At 31.9% G+C, this 22,604-nt stretch overlaps 2 protein-coding genes across 2 annotated transcripts; one reads left to right on the top strand and one right to left on the bottom strand.

The window, feature by feature from the left end:
- Positions 1 to 3,209: 3,209 nt before the first annotated feature.
- On the top strand, positions 3,210 to 12,014 carry LOC125841799 (uncharacterized). The gene is made up of 3 exons (XM_049520970.1): positions 3,210 to 3,385; positions 3,470 to 3,550; positions 11,747 to 12,014. Exons 1-3 carry the CDS (start codon positions 3,272 to 3,274, stop codon positions 11,759 to 11,761), a joined length of 210 nt encoding a protein of 69 aa, XP_049376927.1. The 5' UTR covers positions 3,210 to 3,271; the 3' UTR covers positions 11,762 to 12,014.
- A 724-nt stretch (positions 12,015 to 12,738) lies between these two features.
- On the bottom strand, positions 12,739 to 20,962 carry LOC125842677 (uncharacterized). The gene is made up of 11 exons (XM_049522004.1): positions 20,762 to 20,962; positions 19,286 to 19,398; positions 18,704 to 18,825; positions 18,016 to 18,221; positions 16,569 to 16,850; positions 16,154 to 16,212; positions 15,950 to 15,986; positions 14,717 to 14,788; positions 14,457 to 14,607; positions 13,642 to 13,773; positions 12,739 to 13,529 (listed from the first exon to the last, which is right to left on the bottom strand). Exons 2-11 carry the CDS (start codon positions 19,386 to 19,388, stop codon positions 13,116 to 13,118), a joined length of 1,578 nt encoding a protein of 525 aa, XP_049377961.1. The 5' UTR covers positions 19,389 to 19,398; positions 20,762 to 20,962; the 3' UTR covers positions 12,739 to 13,115.
- Positions 20,963 to 22,604: the final 1,642 nt, after the last annotated feature.

Below are 22,604 nucleotides of genomic sequence, written 5' to 3'. Positions count from 1 at the left end.
TCAAAGCTGATTCTTAAGGGAAATATTGCACATGGGTACTTAAACATGAGATTGTTATCATTTTGCAATGGGTTTGTCATTATCAAAAGTTAGGGGGATTTGTTGAGCTAGGTTAAATGTGCAGTTTTGATGATCGATAAATATAATAAAGTAGTAAACCTTATATAAAAATAAGTTTTTAAGTATATATGTCTTAAATAAGGAGTTGATAGTGTTCATGACATATAAACAATTGCTCAATAGGCTCTTATTATGTCTTTTTAGAAGGTCAAAATACTTATGAAAATCAAGTCCAATTGTGATTAATTTTCTTCACCAAATTCTAATGGATTTCGGAGCATGAAATTATAACTAGAGGATTTCGATCATAACCTCTCATATTTTACCTACCCTATATAAAACACCATTGTAATTCCTTGAAGATAAATGTTATTCACTCAAACAAGATTTATACAATTTGCAACTAGGAAGAGTGAAGTATTGTAAGAAGTAATTAGTCCCTTTAATTATATACAATTTTAACCTAAAATTGTTTGAGTTTTAGAAGAGATTTGAAGCAAATCCCTAGGAGAGTAGGTCATGTTTTTTTTACTATTGAGCAAGAAGTTCTTCGTGATAAAAATTTTTGTGTTGATTATAATCCATACTTTACTTCTTGATTAGCTTATTGAAGAACCTGATTCCACTAGCAGGGTCAACTCGACTATAATATCACTAAAACAACTGTCTCAATTTTTTTTCTTAAGATGTATTACGCGCGCGCACACAATTTTAGAAATGAAATAAGTTTTAGGTAATTGTAGTATTCTTTTTTATGTGACTATCTATTTTGTTGCCTCATCTATATCTTGATGATTTACCTAAAACCACATTATTATTTTATGTTTATCCTTTTTATTCCCCTTTCACTATTTTTATTCTCTTATTATTAAATATTCTACTGTCTCCCAAGCGGTCAAACCTTCAACATATTTGCAAAATCTATTTGTATGTTTAGAAAAATATCAAATTCTTTTTTAATGTTTTCTTCAAATTTCAAGCACTACAAAAAGTCAACACTATTTCAATATCATTATATCAATTTTTCAAGTGTAGTGCAACATTATTTCGATATAATTATATCAACTTCTCAAATTCTTGAACCAAATTTTATTATTCTAACTTTATATTATATCTTTCCATTGAAAAATTGCACTATTTACATTCTTACTTTATAAGGTTGTGTGCATCCAACCCTCTTCAGACTTGACTTGTAGGAATACACTGAGTATTCATTTATATATGTCAACTGAAAAAATTTGAAGCTCCTTATGATGAAGTTTGACTTTAGGTCTCCAATCTTGTTGAGATGACCTCGTCTACTAGCTCAACCAAAAAATAATTTCAGAAAATGAGAGGAATAAGTCAATACATTCGATGGAGAAATTAGTTTACAATAAATATAGCTATGTTTTGATTTACACAAAAAATAGCCAAAAATCATAAAAAGTATACATACACTATACATTATGATACACTTAAAAAGTTGAATATAACTTACATATACATGAATTATACACTAACTATACATTATGATACAATCAAAAACTGAATATAACTCAACTATCTATACACTAATCAATCCCGACCAATTCAAAATCACCTCTAAACAGTCTCAAATTTTAGATATAAAATTCTTTCGATATTTTAAGTCTTTTAATATATAATTCACTCGAAATAATATACTTTTGTAGTATATCGATTTTTTTTTATAAAAAAAATGGAAGCAACAAGGAGGACGATGAAGAAGAAAAAAAATGACAAAAAAAGGACAAAGAAGACGCAAAAGAAGAAAGAAAGGTCACGTCAGCCATTTTTAATAAATAATATGGTCGAATAACCATTTTTTCTATGGACAAATTTTAGGAATAGCAAATATAAAAATCATATTAACACTCTATAACTATATTTTTGCTATTTGCGTGCATCTGATTTGTATAAATCACATGATCTGATTTGCAGACATCTGATTTGTATAAAATCGAGTGATTGTATATGTATATCAATTAGATAATTGTATATATGTAACTATTATGTATATATATCAATGTTTGTGTTTGTATATCTGCATAAAATTTGAATTTGTATACAATGAATCGAATTAAAAATTTTGTATTTGTATATCAAATCTCTCTCTCGCTTTATACAAATACAAATTATACATTGTATTTTGTATAATTTGTATTTGTATAAGACGAGAAAGAGAGAAAGACAAAAGAGAACTGAACAGAAGAAAATTTGTATTTGTATAATTATAAGTGTATATGACGAAGAGATATGTATTTGTATTTGTATATGCATTTCTCTCTTGCGTTATACAAACGACAAGCACAATTAATACAATTGTGTTTGTATAAAGTGAGAGAGGCGAGCAGTAGGGGTGTGCATTATTTGGATTAAACCGAAAAACCAAACCAAACCAAATTGAATTCTAATTTGGATTTATTTTTTGGATTTTTGGTTTGGTTTTGGATTTATAATTTACTTTGTTTGGTTTTTTGGTTTGGTTTCGGATTTAGAAAAATGAAAATCGAAAAACCGAAAAAACTGAATTATATTATGTATATATATATGTTTAGAATTAAGTTGGAGTTAACGTAACCACTTTTGTCCCTTTTTAGTTATTTTCATTATGATTTAGTTTATTTTTTATGTTTGGACATCTATAATTGATATACTTTTAACTATTGTGATTTACGTTTTACGTGTGATTTATATTAAAAAGTATATTTAAGAAATTTAATATTATATATATATAATTTTTTTCAAATTGCAAATATTACTTTGTTATGTTTCTAATTATTGACATAACCGATTAACTGAACCGAAAAAACCTAAACCAAACCAAATTTATTTTGGTTCGGATTGGGTTACACTTCTTCAAAATCAAAAATCAAAAAACTCAAACTGAATAATATAAAATCAAACCGAAAAATCAAATGCACACCCCTAACTAGCAGAGAGAGGCGAGCGAGATTAAGGGAAGAGAGGCGAATAACAAAATATTTGCTACGAATTAAAATTAAATAAAACTGTGATTATAACATTTATTTTGAATTGATAGATTGCTATGATAAACAATTTTCCCTTTTTCTGTGATAAGTAAAATTTATGAGCTCACATTTTACATAATTATCCCAAAATGAAAAAATAAATAAATCAAAGCTACTAAATTGAAAGGGCAAATCTATATTTTAAAAAACTCATATTGTAGAAGAATCGAAGGAGGAAGATGATGCGAATAAGATTGGTATGGTTTACACTAGGTTTCACTTCAGCTTCAGCTGCAATGTCTCAATTCATAATCAGAGATCTATGGGCTCATCAGCTCTCTCTTTCTTCCCAAGTATTTTTCTCTACCTTTATTATTATTATTATTGTGAAAAAATTAATGTTGATTTAGGTTTTCAATTTTTCTTCATTTTTTTAGTTGGAGGAGAAATTCGGCGTATTGGGGACTAGGGTTTCAAATCTTGAATTAGCGCTTCATGATACTCCCAATACTCAGCAGGTAAGCTAATTTTTGGGTATTATATAGAAATAATGGAAATCGTTGTTAATTTATGTTTTAAGTATGGTTGGTTATTGATTTGATAAGCACATTTCACTGGAATTAAGCTTTGTTTAGTTCTAGTCATAGAGGAAAAGACGGGCGAAAAGAATGCTCTGCAAAATAAAAATGAATTGATCTTTCTGAGAAGGATATTGACAGTTTGTGCACACCAAAACATTGAACTTGAATGTGTATAGTGAAATGTATTTTTCTGATATCAGCATACTCATATCTAGAGATATTTGGATTATGATTGTGGTGTGACCTCTTGCTAGAATTTTCCAATGTTGGCTTGCTCCAATGTTATCCTCGTTTAGTTGAGGTATGTGTAAGTTGACCAAAATACCACCACCACCACCAATAACAATTACGCCTCAGTATCAAACAAGTTGGGCCAACTATATGAATCCTCACTTCTTCATTGAAGATTGTTTCACATCATCACAATACAAAATAAATAAAAGTGAAAAATAAGTTAATTATATAAACAACAACAATACATACCCAGTGTAATTCCATGAAGTGGGGTCTGGACAGGGTTGAACTTACACACACTTTACCCCTAACTTGCGGCTAGAGAGACTATTTCCGATAGACAGTCAAGAGAAAAATAGTCCAAAGCAGTATGTAGAAGGAAATAGCGGAAGGGAAGAAGTCGGTAAAATACTATATAAAGCATGACAAATCATTTAGTACATTATTAAAAACTAAATAATACGATAAATGAAGTACAAGGTACAACAAATAGTAACATAAGTTATATATCTAATATTAGTAATAGTGTAATACTATATCAAAAATAACAATAATAATAATAATAATAATAATATTAGAAATTCTCATACAAGTCTAAAATTCACACCTTCACTTACCATAGTTTCACACCTAATGATCAGTGCATCAGTAGGTCGACACAGAACATGTCCAAACCATCTCAAGCGACCTTCTCACATTCTACTTGCATCTTCTAGCGAATGTGGTCATTTTTAATGTTATGTAATCTGGTAAGACCACACATGCATCATAACATCCATATTTCTGCAACATTTTATGGATATGCTGGATCTTAGTAGCCAATCATTCACACCATATAACATTATCGGTCTTATAGATGCTCTATAGAATTTACCTTCCTCTTTGATAGGCATCCTTTTATCACATAACACCCCAAAATCACATTTCCATTTCAACCATCCGGTGTTGATCCCATGAGCAACATCTTTATCTATCATTTCATTCTCTTAAAATAATGAGCTTAGATATCTAAATTGCTTACATTTTGGCACCACAACCCCGTCCAGTCTGACCTCTACTTTCTCTTTTCATGTGATTAAAGTTGCTCTACAAGTATTAAGTCTTACTTTTACTTATCCTAAAACCCTTACTCTCTTAAAGTATTTCCTCATTAGTTCAAGCTTTTGGTTGGCACCCTCGCTAGTTTCGTTTGTTAACACAATATCATCAGCAAATAGCATACACCATGTGACCTTATCTTATATTGTGTTGGTTAGCTCGTCCATAACTAGGGTAAACAAGTAGGGGCTCAATGTCATCCCTAGTGTAAAACCCTGATATGCTTTTAGTCAAACGTAACGGTTCGTGATTTTCATACCTCTATTACGCTAAGATATAAATTTTCTATCACTGAGGTGCAAAATTATGGACAATATTCTTGCCTAAAGAAAGAAACGTGAAAGCTTGCAGTTTCATAGTTGGAACCACTGATGCAGTTTTCTTGTGAAATAAAAGCCCTCTAATGGCTGATGTTTTCACAAACTTAGCCATCATTTCTCTTAGATGATATAAGATTGTATTTTATGGCCTATATAAGAATTGACCTAACAGTAGCTGTGGCCTAAGTTCTGTAAGAACTCAAAAAGGTTTAGCTGAAAATCGAAGAATGAATATACCAGTTGGTCACATGGTTAAAGCTTTTGGGAGTTGAAATTTAAAAGTTCTAAGGGGTCATTTGGTTGAGGGATAAAAATAAATAGTGACGGGATAAAATTTTTGTATCTTGTTTGGTTGCCATCTCTTGGAAACAGCCTCTCTACCTCCACGAGATAGTGGCAAGGTCTGCGTACTATTTACCCTCCCCAGACCCCACCTAGTGGGATTTCACTGGGTTGTTGTTGTTGTTGTTGTTGTTTGGTTGCCATGTTTGGGATAACTTATCCCACCATTTATATCATAGTGGCGGGATAAGTTATCCCATATACATGGTGGGATAAGTTATCCCAGGATAACTAATCGTGGGATAACTTGTTCCCAACCAAACGACCCCTAATGGTTTTGAGCTTTTAAGATATTAAAGTGCAAACCTTGTGGCCTTTACAATTGATATGTCTGTATGACCATGTGAGAGCTACATGGATAATACATGGTTGTTGTAAGTTAAAACCATACCATTTTTTAGTTCACTTAAATATTGAACATACATTGCCCACACATTGGTAAAATGTTTATTTTTGTCTTCTCTTCTCAATAACTAAATCCAATTCTAGTTCTCTCTCTCGATGTTTACCTCCTCCCCTTTTTAAGTCTGTACAGGCAATGGAATGGGTTAGAGATTCTACCCGTTCACTCTTGTTGAAAACCATATAGGTTACAAACTTCGCTGACAATTGAGTATTGACAATAATCAACCATGAGCCCTTGTACAAACTATAATTTGAAGGTGAGGCTTTCAACAATTTTTTTTTTGTGCTCTCCATAGTAATAAGATAATGTAGTAGGTATATATAATACACTCTCTGTATATACATGCGCACACACATCTGTCTAGTTGGGTTGCAAACGATGAACTCACATTTTATTTGTTCAAGGTCCATTGGATGTCATCTTATCCTATAGTTTCAAATTTTACATGGTGTTCCATGATTAAAAAAAGGAGCCAATGAGATTGTGCCATTTGTGTATATATATACACATATCCATCTAGTTGGGTTGCAAATGACTAACCCACTTTATTTTTCAAGGTCCATTGGAATCTTATCCTAGAGTCCCAAATTTGTGTCATGTGCCAAGTGATATGGCACGCTAAGATAAATAAAGGAACCAATGAGATCGTGCCAAGTGTACAAGTAACATGTTCCGACATGCCAATACGAACATGTCAAGTGTTCAAGTAACATGTTCTGACCAGACAAATGTGATTTTATCATTGCTTTAATTTGATCGGTAGGTGAGTCGAGTCAACCAATCAAGTGAAAGCAATGGAGTTTGTCCTCACCACAATAAGAACATGCCAAGTACACTAGTGAAATGTTCTGACCAAGCACATATGAACATTGCTTTAGCCTGATTGGTTGATGACTAAAGTCAATCAATCAAATCAAGCAGATGTGTTTGTCCGCACCATAACTCCTCTTTTTTATGACAATAGATAGGGGTACTCCCTACGCCAAAAGGGGGGGGGGGGGAGTATCAAGGAGCTACAAGAGTGTTGTGAAGAACAAGCACTTAAACAAGTCAATTCCAAAGATCTTAGTTTCATCTCAAGAATGAAGTACAATTTTAAGATTGAACGTGTTTGAACTCAAATTTTCTGTTTGTGCCAATTGAATTCAAGATCATTGTTTGTGCCTTGTGGTGATCATTGAAGTTCCGCATCAACCATAAAAATTCAAGATCAAAATTCCATAGACCTTGACTCAAGCTCAAGATTGTAATCAAGATGTTAAATGATATTTGAAGAGAAGATTAGAGGATACATTTGAATTTTAGTAATTGTAATCTCCGCTAACGGTAAACAGTCCAATTATTTAATAATCAGGTTTGTCACATCCTCTAGACCAATAAATATTTGTCTCCAATGAGCGGTGGACCTATCACTTCCATGTCTGTAATTGTAATGTAAGTGGAGAAGTCATTCATTAGATTTAGGGATGGCAATTGGGGTAGGGCAAAGGCATAACAAGGCAGGACAGTGCAATACTTAAATGAAACAGGGCAGGGAAGGACGGGTTAAAATTTATATTTTTTAGTATATTAAATGCGGCAGGGCAGGGGGCACCTGTTTTGGACCTTTGGCCCATTCTTTTTTCTGAACTTTGTTGGTAGCTTACTGAGTACATAATCATACAAGTTCACGAAGGAGTTGGTCAGTTCTGTGAGTTTCAAGGGTGTAGTGAACTTGTTAATACTAATTTATTTCAGTGGGATTCATCCATATATTTAACAACATACCCAGTGAAAGTAGGCAAAAAGAAAATGAACAATATTTTCTTTTCTTCCAAGGTAACTAGAAGGGTCAATTTGGTTCACTCAAAATATAAATAGAAATTGGAAAACCCATAAAATAATAGTATGAAAACAAAAATATTAGTGATGAATACTTTATATTTAATGTGCATATATAGAATGACATACATATTAGATATAAGTTTTAAAAAGGAGCTGGTCTCCAGCATATCCTTAATGCTGATGATTACAACATTATCTTTATCAAAAAAAAAAAAAAAGTTTTAAAAAGGAGTACAGGTGCAACTAAAAAAACTGTTAACTTCAAAAAAGGAGTACAGATGCAACTAGGACGTGAGTATTAATTGGTTGTTCTCATTGCGAGCAACTAAAACCATTATTATTTTCTATCCCAAATGTTGTTTGGCCTGTAAACTCACTTGAAAAGCCTTGTGAAATTAGTTGACCTATAAAAATAGTAAGATTGGAACAAGTTCTTCCTTCTTTTCTTTGTCTGATGTCTATTTCACCTTTGCTATTTGACTCTACTCAATCGATGACATGTTTTTGCAAATTCTTTTAGCTAATTCAGCAATCCATCATTCAATTTTGTATCTTGGAGAAATAAAATCAGTGTTCCATTACTTACTGAGAACTTTCGCACTGTAAGTTCTCCCTGTCCGTCGAACTTCTTATATTCCATCTAATGGTTTTTACTTTTATTTTACAACTACAAACAACTTGTGTGTGAGTGAAGAATAATATTAATTGGCAATTCAAACCATTCGTTTCCTTGCTTCTTCGGGATCTTTCCCCATAAGAATCCCAAAATTTAATTCTTTGAACTCTCTGACCCTTCTGTTTTGAGCTTTCTACACTTTTCATTCTGTTCCTGGGACTAGAGTGTCTTTTTTCTCGTTTACTTTGTTTCTCATGTTTAAAGCTTGAGCTTCCTCTTCAGAATTTTCGAACTCACTTCAAGTTTGGCCAGATCCATGATCCAGCCTTTCTAGTCCATGAGGAGGAGGAGGTACTTGATTTCATATTCTCTCTCTTCCTCTACCTTTGGCTGATTCTACATTCTCTCTTGCCTAAATCCTTGGCTGATTCTGGCATTCTCTCTTTCGTATATCCTTGATGTTGTTATTCATGGATGAAGCAACATCAGCTACTTCAAGTTCAGCTAGATCTGTGATCCATTCAGCCTTTTCTGGGAGGATGGTTGGTTGGGGGGGAGCGGGGGGAGAGAGAGAAGAGGTACTTGATTTTGCACTCTCTCTTCCTCTATACTTGGCTTCTACCTCCATTGACTGTTGTCATTTATGGACATAGATTCTGTCTTTTGAAGTGGCAGTAGCTACTTTATGTTTTTTTTTTTTTGAACATTGGTAAAGTTGTATTCTTCAGCATTAAGGACATGCTGGCCACCTTCAAAATTTACAGCCCTAAGCGAAATTACAAGCTCCCTATTAATTCTATAATTTGATCTACATCTTCTATGCAAAGTTGTTTACACCAAAAAAGTAAAGCTACCAAACAATACCATTTTACTTTGTGAATGACATTAGATCTATCTTCAAAACATTTCCCATTTCTTTCCTTCCACACTGACCACCATATGCATGATGGTATTAGCTTCCACCACTTCTTTTGAGTCTTGCTACCCCCCCTTCTGATCCAACATTTAAAAAGATCAGAGGTGTGTTCTGGCATAGTCCAGCTATAGCATGTGATGTTGAGAAACAGCTCCCTGATCTGTGCAGTGAATTTGCAATGTAAAGATAGGTGATTGTTTGTTTCCCCAGTCAAATTGCATAGGAAACACCTAGGGACTAGTTGCTTTCCTTTCTTCTGCAGCACTTCTTGAGTTAAACAGGCTCTTTTGATGACTAACCAGCTACTTTATGTGTCTAGACCTTGGGGAAGAGGTACTTGATTGTGTGGTCTTTCTCTTCCTCTATCCTTGGCTGATTCTGCATTCTCCCTCTTCCTTCATTCATGGATTTGACCTACATTGCTTGTCGCCATTTATGGAGAGATTTTATCTTTTGAAGTGACAACAACTACTTCAAGTTCAGGCAAATTCATGACCTCCAGCCTTTCTAGACCCTGGGCCTTTTTTTTATGAAGTAAATGTTTCATTAAAGGCATCAAGAAGATGCAAATTAGTTACAGAAGTAGAAGCAAAAATAGTTGGGAATCTACCGTGCACATACTGACCCAATTGTACAGACAGATGAGGCATCCAGTGAGAGAATGTAAAGGAATTGATACACCATCAAAACATCTTCTATTCCTTTCCCTCCAAATACTCCAAAAACTTTCTACAGGTATCATCTTCCAAGTCTGTTTGATGGTGCTGTCAACTTTCCAGCACATGTATGAATTTGATGAAGTATTACTTCTAGGAGTGTCACAAACTGTACAGCTTTCTGGCTCATGGGATTTATTTGGCACTCATAAATTATCCGCTTTTCCTATCTGCTAATGGTGGTGCGAACTCAAAGCTCTTTTGATGACGAGTCTTGGCTTGTCCTGTAACTGTTCTGCTCCAGCCCTGGTTGTTTTTTTTTTGTTTTGAGAAAGGTAACATTTACTTCTATATATCCACAAGTATACTACACCAAAGTGTAGCCCACCTCCAAAAAGTTTTACTTACATCATTTCTAAGATCTTTGATAACTTACTGTAGAAATTGGTTCATTTATCCGATTTAAATTTGAAATCAATCTGTCCTCGTGTATGTGCCCATGTGGTCCATCAACATGACCACCATTACCATTCTGCACTTAGCGTATGAATTCCTTCTCCTGTCCTTGTTGGGAATTAGATCTTCTCAAGCAAAAATTGTTTGAGGTTTCTGCGTCCTCCTTTCTCTAGCATGCTAGCTCTAATACTGTTCTTTATTGAATATATTGCTTCCATCGATGCACTAATGGCAGATATCTTTTTACATGGGAAAGCAAATTTGTTAAGAATTGTTGTTGCAGGGGGGGGGGGGNTATATTTACTCCATTAAGCAGGTGAAAGTGTGTTGAGCGACTAATGTTTGCGTCACAGTCACTAAATAGATGAACAGTATTTTTCCAAATGGACCAGAAGAATTCGTTGTGTCCCCGCCTTCCCTTTCCTTTTACTTGTTTCATGAAAACTAATGAATGCAGCCATTTGTAAAATGGGGGTGTTTTTACACGCCAAGGATTAGGGTAAGGGGCAAAGTGATGCGTGAAAAAAAATTGAAGCAGCTCTGTGGCACTTCACTTGGTCCTTCTCTCTTTTATTCCACCCACCAATTTCACATATTCAAAATGTCTTTTTTGTTTCACCAAGTGTTTCTTGTACTTGAAGTACTTTGCTGTTACAATTGACGTGGCAATTATAGTTCTGGTTGTTACTGTATTGCTAACTCATTTAGACCCATGGGCAGAGGAGGGACAATGATGAAAAAGATATCACGCACTGATACTATTAGCATAGCTTCTTTCTTGGTGTATGTCGCTCTGTTGTTTTCAAGGCATCACATTTGGAACAGTTTGGTCATCATTGTTGGCAGGATACGTACAATGCTCCATTCTTTGGGTTTGTGCCTGAAGGCACTAAATGGGGACCGAGGCTTGGTTGATTTATTGCTTGATTGACTTTGCTGCTGAAAGCACCATATCACCTTTTTAGAACCAAAAAGAAAAGGAAGAATCTTTCACATTGCTTGAGGATGAGTTGTTATCTCAATTTGTAGGCAAGTTAGCTTTGGGGTCAAGTTAGACCCAAGGTCCCTTTATAACATATAGTCCAATTTAGAGTATGGATTTGTTTTGGATGAGAGCATCAAATCTGATGGTTTTTCGCTCTTGATTTGAGATCATCGTCGTCCATTGCTGCTCTTTTACTTGGTGTTATGCTCAGCTTTACTAAGTTTTGCTTAGATTGTTATACTTAATGATCTTACAGCTCTTCTGCCTTTTTCTTATGTAGGATGAAGGAAACTGAAGTGTAGCACCATCATCAGATCGTGTTCTTCAGCATGGGTGGATACTGTTTCTTGATTATGTATCTTGGTGATCTCTGATATGAACGGACAATATGCAAATAAGGAAATTAATTTTTTTATATTTTCCTTTGGTGGTGCAAATTTATAACCCAGTTGTGATTGGGGGTTCTCCCTTAAGTTTAAACAAGATTGTTATACATTTTTATTTGGATGTCTGTGGTTTTCAACATGATATTTTCTGACAATGCAACATTGTTCTGACCTCATACTCACTTCGTGTGGATCGTCTCATCTGGTTTAAGTTGTCTCGTAAACACCTCAACTTTGAAAATGCACATAAAAAATGTCTCTTTAAAGGTGTCTCGATGTGCATTTTCAAAGTTAAAAGTGTTTGCGAGACGCACCTGTGCCAAGTTGAAGTGTCTAGATTGTCTCAATAAAAAGTAGGGTGCTCAATTGCTAATGGATGTCGATTTAAAGTGTGTATACTTGTTAAAAAATACACTGAGGATTGATCCCTCTCCACAAAAACACAAGCCAGAACATCACATAGTAGAACTTATATAAACATTCTGGGGAAACCCCTCATCCAACATAGCTTTCTATCAATATCTTTTGTAAATTGTGTTTAGGTTATCACACTATTTTATGATTGTTGCTATTCTCTTATTAGTTGTTATCTTTCTTCATTGTTGTTTACCTTCTTCATACCTACTTTGATTTGTTGTACTCAAGTTGAAGATCTTTCGAAAACAACCTTTCTTTACCTCCACAACGTAGGATTAAGGTACGTATACTCTACTCTCCCCAAATTTCACTTGTAGGATTTTGCTGCTACATGTTATTATTAATGTAATAACTATTGTATTTACTCCTCTCCCCTACCCGGAACTTTATTAGCGGTTAGTTATACCGTTGTACCACTACCATACTGATGCATACTAAGTTTTACTAATATAATATTTTTTGTTTACCAAACAAAAAAAACCATATAGTATATACCCAGACAGAATAACCATGATGAAATTTACCAAGCAGACCTTTTCTTGCTTTATAAAATTTAATACATGCCACTTGAGGGGTTCATCCCCATAGCTGGCTTCTTTAACTTTATGAAGAAACAACAATTTTCTATACAGTATATATGGTCCTATAACTCTACCACATTTTCTTCCACAAGGAGAAAAAAAGGGCATTATTTGGTCCCCTAAAAGAATGAAAGGCCGCTTTGTGTTGGATGCTCTCTAACCTCGTGACAGTGATGACACTGTTGTCTGGGAGAGCGTTGAATCTTTGCTTCTTCTAATAAAATGCCTATGTTCTTTCCTATTACCTAACTAAATATTGTATTATTTACATGTCTGAAGCAGAATTTGTGCCAGTATTGGTTTCTTTCCGCGTACCTAATTCCATCATATCTGCTTCTACAGAATGAGGCTTGATAGAACTATCTAAGTTGTTATGATTCTCTTCATGGTGTGCTTCAAATGACCACACGAGGACCAACGTTACCATTACTACCGAGAGGAAAACAAGTCCTCCCCATACCAAATGCGCGCTTTTCTTCAATGGTTTGCAGTGATTGTCAATGATATCGTCAAATGCATTAAACACCGTGTCACATTGAGTTAGATTCTCCATTCCAGGGTACACATCGAGGATTTTCTGGACCGCGGTTGTGTAAGCATCGACTGTGTTGAAATCTCGAGGAGAGATCATGACTCCTCCAGTGCAAGTTGGATCAGTGCAGGTTAACATCTTGAATATCTTCATGACAAGAAAATAGAGGTTTCAGATCAAACACACTACTACTACTGTTTGTCACATTAAAGTAACTGAACGTTAATGATGACCATACGTGAAATTAACTCCTACTTACCCGAGGAAGGTCTCCTACGCGAATCGTTGTAGAGGAACAGTTCCCTGGCTCGTAGTTATATTGTGGTGGACCAGAGAAAGGATTACAAATTTGTGCAACATTTCCATATTCTGTAGATAACTTTTGGTTCACCTGCACTTTTCAAATCTTACTTGAGTCATAAGAAATTCCAAAAGATTACTTGTGAGAAATCCGAAAAAAAATCATTTTTTCCTGTTCAAAGATTATAAGTGGTCATAGGAAATCATTTCATCGTAAATAGCGGAGGAAGGGAATGGTAATCAAAGGTAGTTAGTAATTAGTTCTTCATATTTCATGTATGTTTTATTTGGTGACCTTCACAGCTATAAACAAAAGGGTTTTTCTATCGCGAATCAATGAGAAATTTGTGTTATAAAACACGAGTTTTCATGGAACTGGCTTACTAGGAAAATATATTCTTACAGAAAGGGTGAGAAATTTTCTGTTTATTCCGTATAAAAAAATTACTATTTTATTTCTCATTGATTCAATCAAAATATCTATAGTTAAAATAGTCATTGTACATTTTTATTGAGAAATTACTTTGGGAAAATAGTATTTTTTTAGTAGTGACTTGGACAAGGTACATTAGCCTCTTTAGATAAATTTAAGTGTTATATGTATTGATTTTTGTCATCATGATATAGGAAATATGGTACGAAATAGATTCTTTATTCTTTTCTCAGTATTCTTTTCTCAGTAATTCAATCAAATTAACTGTGGAAATAGTTACTAAGCTTTTTTCGGTGAAAAATTTCTAACGAAAAATAGTGATTTTTTAATAGTGAGCTTACCTCGTTGACTATTTGATGTACCCCTTGACTGACATCAAGAAGGACTGATTCAGCTGAAACCAATTCATCACAGGGAAGAATTGAACTCAAACTGCTATTATAGGGATCTGATTGAAAACTTTCTAGTGCAGTGCATGTATCTCCAGCAAAACTGCAAAAATTATATGCCACAATTATATTATTATTATTATTATTAGAATCTAAAGTATATTATAAAGTTTTGAAATAAGAAATTATTTGAGAATGTTTAGTTTTCATACTTGTCTAAGAAAAAATAAATTCCAAAAAGGAACCAGCACAGAGCTGTAAAGATCCAGCATAATGCAATGAACCTGCATTCAATTAAAAAAAAAGTGAATGTGTTAGAAGCTTGATCAATGTAATTTAATTAATCGTACGTTTTGTTCTTCAAATAGACCAGTCTTTAATTAGTTTTTGCGCCTAGAAATCAAAGGGCACGAAACATAACTTGTGGAATATTATGATGCAATTTACGCCATGCGAAAAACTTATTTGTTGAGGTAAAAGAAAATTAAAGACCAACACAAAATAGAGACACAAGTGCAAATGACCCATTTATTAATTGTAATTTTAATGGACTATATATGGCCATATTAAATAGGGAAAATTATGCGGTTAAGCAAACTTATACTACTTAATTACTCATCATAGCTATAGTTTGCTATAATTACCACTTGCGCTAACATTATACATTAATTACGTGGGTTGACTTCGATTTTATATAATTAGCCACGTTTGTATATGTATAATAGGCCAGAATATACAAATACATATGTATAATATACAATTATCTAACCGATATACATATACAATTCACCTCTCTCCCACTCTCTGCCCTCTCTCGCTCACCTCTCTCCTCCCTCTCCCAATCTCGCTCTCCTTTCTCCTCCTTCTCCCAATCTCGCTCTCCTTTCTCCTCCTTCTCCCAACCTCGTTTGCCATATATACAAATGCATATGTATAATATACAATTATCTAACCGATATACATATACAATTCACCTCTCTGCCTCTCTCGCTCACCTCTCTCCCCCCTCTCCCAATATCACTTGCCTTTCTCCTCCCTCTCCCAATCTTTCTTTCCATATATTCAAATGCATATGTATAATATACAATTATCTAACCGATATACATATACAATTCACCACTCTCCCACTCTCTGCCCTCTCTCGCTCGCCTCTCTCCTCCCTCTCCCAATCTCGCTGCCATATATACAATTACATATGTATAATATACAATTATCTAACCGATATACATATACAATTCACCTTTCTCCCACTCTTTACCCTTTCTCTCCCAGTCTTGCTCTCCTCTCTATAACATGTAGCTACGAATTGTAATTATCAAACTATAGCTATGGAGAGTAATTAGGCTATTTTTGATTGGCTATATGTGAAAGTTCCTCATAAATTAATATAAAGTGTTTAGTTATTCTCAGATTAATTGTGACATATATAATAAATATATACTTACAATTTAAGGGTTCTTCTAAATTTGAGTATCCCAAATACTGCAATTAAAAAGATTACACTGTTAGACAATGTATTACATCTAAGTTTGTAATTTTTATTGGACATCTATAGTTAGACAAGATTAATTATAACTAAACATTATAGTAAATTAATATGGATTTGGTCTAAGCAAAAACATAAATAAAAAATAGATAGTGTGTTTTACCTGATAGAGCAATTACAGCAACCAAGTTAAGAGAAATAATCACTATAGTCACTATGTACCTGTAAATAGAAACACATATCTTTAATTTAACGTAACATAATTTGATTTGACATGAAATTTAAAAATTAACTTTTGTTTTCTTAAAATTGTGATTATAAATATGTCATAACATTTATATAGTTATACAACTTTTAAAACATATTGTGATCATAAGCATACAGATAAAATGAAAAGTATAAAATCAATTATTTTTAAATTTAGAAGCGTACGTAGTGCTTCTTTTTTAAAAATGAACTGAAAAAAATAAGTGTGTCATGTAAACTCAACAAGAGGAATCATGAAAAAATCAGAGAAAATAAAAAATCGCATATCTACATCAGTCGAAGCGCGAAGAGTGAGTGAGAGAGAGACTTACACTATGTTGAGGAGTTTCTCAATTAATCTCCTATTTTTTCTGGCTTCTCTACTTATGTCATCAGCTTGTGTATCAAGTCTTCTAGAAGTTGGAATTAAGAAATTAGAAGCTTCTTGACCTATATCAGTCCCTTCTAATCCACTATTCATTTCTCTCATGGCTTTAGTTGTAGTGTAAATTGTCTCTGATGCTCCATCTGCTGTATCAATTATTATATCCACTACTTTATCTGTTCTTGAATAGAAATTCCCATTCCCTCCTAGAACCAATCCTGTTGCAGTTCTGCAAAAATATTGTCAAAGTCATGTTTGATCAGAGGCGAATCTAGAATCTAAAGTTAGTATGTTCAGAATGTATGTGTATGGTTTCAACAATTATGTTGTTCAATCTTTATGAGTGTGGATATTTGATACTACGTGTGGATCTAGAGGTTGAATTTTAGGATTTATGGGTATAACTCCGAGTAAGAATACATGTATTGCGATACAACTAATAAATGAATATACAACATATAAAACACTCTAGTATAGGTGCTAATTATTCAATGCATCCATATTTCAATAATTACGTATTTTGTTCGAGTTGTCTTTAAATACATTATATATATTTGCATCTAGATACAGTACTGTATCTAGAGAATGTATCTCGTCCCTCTACTTCTCTATATTTGTGTTTCAGAATGTATATATGTTTCACATTTTCACGTATTTGTGTATCAAGTATCACATATGCACAGATGTATTCAATGTATCTCTGTATAGCAGTTTCATCTAGTGTATCGAGTATTATATTCTAGTATAAAAAAATGAATTGATATTGTATCTAGTGTATCTGTGCAGAGTTACAGATTGGTATCGAGAGGCACTAATCTATTTGTGTATTTGTGCATAAATACAATATCGACTTGTGATGTATCTAGTGTACGTGCATAGATACATACTTGGAAAAACATGAAGATGAAGATATAGTTATCCAAATACATATATATGTGCATAGATACATGTATCTAGTGTATTTACGTCTTAACTACATACTTAGAAAAGACAAAGACGAAGATATCATTATTTAGATGCATGCATCTATGCATACTGCTAATCTATCAAGAATCTTTTCATATCTAAAATTCGAAAAAAACATTTTCATATATACATTATACAACTATATACCCAATTTTAATTTATATGTCTCGATCATACAAGTAGTCAAAGCACCCTAGATTATAAGTTAACCAAATCTAGTGTGGATCTCATATCCACACTTACACACACGTATCGCGTCGATATAAATGTGACAATAATTTTGAAGAGTCTGAACAATTTCAGTTAGCAATTGATTTAATTGAACCTATAGAATCCATCCTAAATCCGCCTCTGATTCGAATAGGATGACTATATGCACATGTCTTTTAACTTTTGATGCAAACAAGTTTGTGAAGTAAGTAACTCACATTGCTAAAATTGTCAAGAAAATGGCTGAGAAAATAATCCAGAGATAGCAATCATGTTTATTATAACAAGTTGATCTCTTTTTGAGCTTTCTGTTGTTTCTTTTGCAGCAAAAAGTTGAAGCAACAAGAAATAATCCATATCCTAAGCCACATAAAAGCCATATCACACCTATGGCATAGCCATATATACCTGTAAAAATAGTGGACTGCACCAAATATTAAAATTTAGTTTTTCAAATTAATATTTTTTTATATGAATCAACAAACATTTATAAGTATCTAGCATGCATCTTGAAATCTCACAAATGTTATATACATTTTCCTTTTTTTCCATTAATTATCACCTAGACTTTCGCCTTCTGCGATATTAGGAGGTTTGACATAGACGTCTACCTTAGCTTGTAAATTAAAAAAATCAGACAAATTAAAATCCTATTTGATTTAACCATAGGAATACATGTATATACGAAGTAATAATAATTCAAGTATAAGTAGATAATACGCGGTACTACTACTTATATATATGATAGGCAAAACAATTTTCTCAAAAATAGAAATAATTGGTGTAATTGTCATAATAGGTGGTAGTAGCGGTATGGAAAATAAAATATATACTATGCTATAGTGGATTAAATCGCATCGACAATGTAAAAAATATTTTTTAACAAGATGAGAGATGATAACTTACGCTCCAATAATGTTTTTCTGTGATATCAAATCCTCCTCTGTATTTTTTGAAATTCTTCAAAGGATCAATCCTCACAGTGTCATCTGATCCTGACTGTTTTTCTATTTCAACTAATTTTCTTTCTGCCAAATGAATTAAATTATTTTGCAGAAAGATTGAGAAAAAAGAAAATATAAAAGTCAAGAATAACTAAAAAAAATCCAAATCTAATCATTTTAAATATGTTTACTTTGTTGAAAAATTGCATATATTATATGTAAAGATAGTTTTAACTTAAAATTTAATAAACCAAATAAATTAATATTTACCTTTAATTAATTATTACAAACTACAAAGTATCAAATGTGTAGAGGAGAGTGTTAGAAGTGAAAAATTAGGATGTCAACTAAGCAGATTAAAATGAATCGAATTATAAATTTGAATTTTTGATTAAATCCGAACGTTAATTAGCTAAAATAGTTTAGGATGAAATTATCAAAATCACGATTTGAGTCTATATATATGAAAGACAAGAAATACCACATGTATTTATTGATATAATAAATATTGAACGTGAATAAATTTTAAATTTTGACTTCTCACCTGGTCCAATTAGTCCCCCATCAAGACTAGTGATATTCAAGGCAATGAGAATAACAACAAGTAGTAAAGATATTGTCACTTGCCTTCTTTGAATCCACTCCATATATATTCAACTGCCAGTTTAGTCATCAATAACTTGTTAATTAAGTTAGTCATATATAATTAACTTGTAATTAACTGCGACAATGACAAATTTGACTTAGTTTATTCAAAAGAGAATGTTCTAGAATATAAATAATATTTAAACTATACTTTTCACACATACAAACACAAAAAAAAAAAAAATGATTAAAAGAAAAGAAAAAAGAGGTCTTTTTTGTGTGTGTCACTTGAGTTACTATCTTCGTTTTAATTTGTTTATTTCGTTTTGATTTAATATCAAATTTTTAAAAAGTAAACAAAGGAAAATAAATTGCTTGAGCATTAAATTCATCAATTTATTTCTTCTACCTAGCTAGTTGCTCATATAGGACCTTCACCAAATTCACCCAAATTCATACGCCAACCCAAATAAAGGGCCGGCTATGTAGACTATGAAACAATAATATAATTGTGTGCCTCTTTTCCAAATAAGTTAGGATTAATTATACATATATAAAGTAACGGAAATAATAGGATTCAATTGAAGTCTCTTTGCCGAAAACCATACTCTACAAATAAATAGTGTAAAAGTAATTCTTTGAAACCCCTTTATATATATATATATATATATATATTTGGCTTCGTCACTCATTAATTAACACTCTTTATCGTGCGCTCTAAATGAAACAAGTGTGTATGAGTGTTTAATTTGCTTATATCACCAATTTCAAGTTCAGATAAAGGAGAGAAGTTGAACTAACAAATAAAAAAGAAGTTACGATAATTGTTAAGCGATAATAATATGATTATTGTTATATCATTTTAACAACTATAAAAGATATGGATATTTATAATTAGTACTCTGTATAAATACTGTTAAAGACTTTAGCAACTATGAATATTGTAAATTAACTTAATCGCCGTATTTTTTTTTTTACGATAATAGTAAAAGGTAGTGCCGTTATAAATGCCTCGTTTATTGTAGTGCTAAAGATTTATGATCTAACCAAAGAAGAAGAAGAGAAAAGTTTATCGTTCACTAGAAGTAGAAATTCTGGCTTAAAAGAAGGTGGCCTCTTTCGAAAAAGATGACTCAATTTCTCTTCTTACTTATTTGATTTCAACACGTTTGTAATAAATTTATTAAATCATCATGAAGCTATATGTTTATAAATTGACTAAGAACTCACCAATTCTTGAGTAATCTTGATGTCCAACCACACTTTTAAAAAAAACTAAAATTATCTATAAATTTCATCACTAAACAACTCATAACTAACAACTTTCCACTTACCAATCACTAAATTGAATTATAATGACATAATTTTGCTATTTAGCTACAAAATTTATCGGACGAAAGCATACACACAATGGAATAATTTAATTAATTGTCACCTGATAGTATAAACAAAACTTGTATCTGGTTTTCTTCTTCAGCTAGCACAACTCAAAGAGAGAGCCTTCTTGTTTCTATAAGTTGAGAAGAAAAATTATATATATTTAAAATAAACTTGGAGTAATTGGAAAATTCTCCATATCCATTATTTTGGTCCAAGTATATTATGGAAAGATTTTTCTAGATAGCTTTTTGTAGAGAAAAGGGAAAGTTCAATTTCACATTAAGAAAAAAGATCAAATATGTCTTTTGCTTTTATTTATTTATTAAAATAACAGCAGCCATCCACTTTTGTGTACTTTGAAATAACAAAGCATATTGAGAACTTTCAAAGTAATTTCCCTCTTTTGAAGCTCCAAAAATAGGTTTAAGAAAAGTTGCTGAAATTTTTGTCAAAAAGAGTTAGCAATATAAACATATACTTTTAGTTTTAAAATAAAACAAAATAAACATGGTTAAAACATCCATATATTTTTGTGGAACAAGATTAAAAATGTCCTTAAATTATGTGAAATAAATAAAAATACCCTTCGTTTATAGAGCAGTTAATACTTTGATCTAAAAATATCCTTACCATTGAGGCATTGATCCAGAATGCCCCTTGTTGTCAATACATTTCTATATTTATATATATGAAAACTATATAATTCTAACATTTTTATTTTATAACCATAACAATTTCTTTTAAATATGAAACAAATTCTGGTGATTCTTTGGATATGTTATGTACATATATAGCTTATTTGTGAATGAGTTTTTACCTACATGTGTCCTATGAAAATAGATATAAAGTTTGTATATATTATATTCTTTTCATATCTCATTGAATATGTTATTGCTTGTTATTAAATAGATTTTTCTTTCTTTCTTAAGATTATATATGATAAAATAAAAGTAGAGATTTTGAAAGACTATTCTTTTTTCATATGGTGAAATAAAAGTGGAGTTTTTGAAAGACTATTCTATCTTTATGTTTTTCATTTTAAAAATTAAATGGATATGAGCACCAAATAAAGGATGGGTTGGTAGGGGTTGGGGGTACAGTGAGAAATGCATTTAGTTATACCTAAAGTTCAATTCATTCAATTAGTCAAAAAGAAATAAAAGTCTTTTCATGGTCAAGGCAATGACCTTTTGGACATGGGCTCTATATATTGGTTATTATTTTAGTAAATATTTAATTAATGATTATATTTTAAAAAATTATGTGTTATTACGTTAAAAATGACTTGTATATCATTAGTGAATAAAACTTAAAAATCTTATTTATTTGATATGAAATTTAATTTAATTTTTTTAATTTTTAATTTATTTTGTGTTTTTCTTGGGCTTTGAAAACGTGTAGAAACTGGTATTGCGATGTATCAAAAAGGTTTACGAACTCAAGTACATCAGCAAGTTAGATAATATTTTCCTAAAATAACAACTAAGAAATATCAATAAATTATCTATCTATGTTATTTAAAGCTCGAAAATCCTTCAAAATGTTGATTAATTTTTTTTTATTACAAAACTTTAATTTTTTTTTTGTTCATTAAAAAACTTTATAATAGATAAAAAAAATTGTTTACTATTTTTTTCAAATCATTATTTTATTATTTTTATAATATTTATAATTAAGAACTCCTAAAATATATCAAAAGCGAAAAATATATCCTAAACAAGATGCATCACAAAAGAAGAAAAATAAAATCACATTAGAAAAAATTAGGAATTTTGTCATCCTAACGTGGCCAAAAATTTGGCATAAAAGAGCCCACATTCTATTTTTTGGTATATAATAACTTGACTAATTTTTTTTAAAAATTTTGTGATAATAATATAACATCATAACATGAACAA

Source organism: Solanum stenotomum, chromosome 10 (genome assembly GCF_019186545.1).
Source record: "Solanum stenotomum isolate F172 chromosome 10, ASM1918654v1, whole genome shotgun sequence".
In the NCBI taxonomy this organism is placed as follows: domain Eukaryota; kingdom Viridiplantae; phylum Streptophyta; class Magnoliopsida; order Solanales; family Solanaceae; genus Solanum; species Solanum stenotomum.
This window is presented reverse-complemented; position numbering and strand designations above follow the sequence as displayed.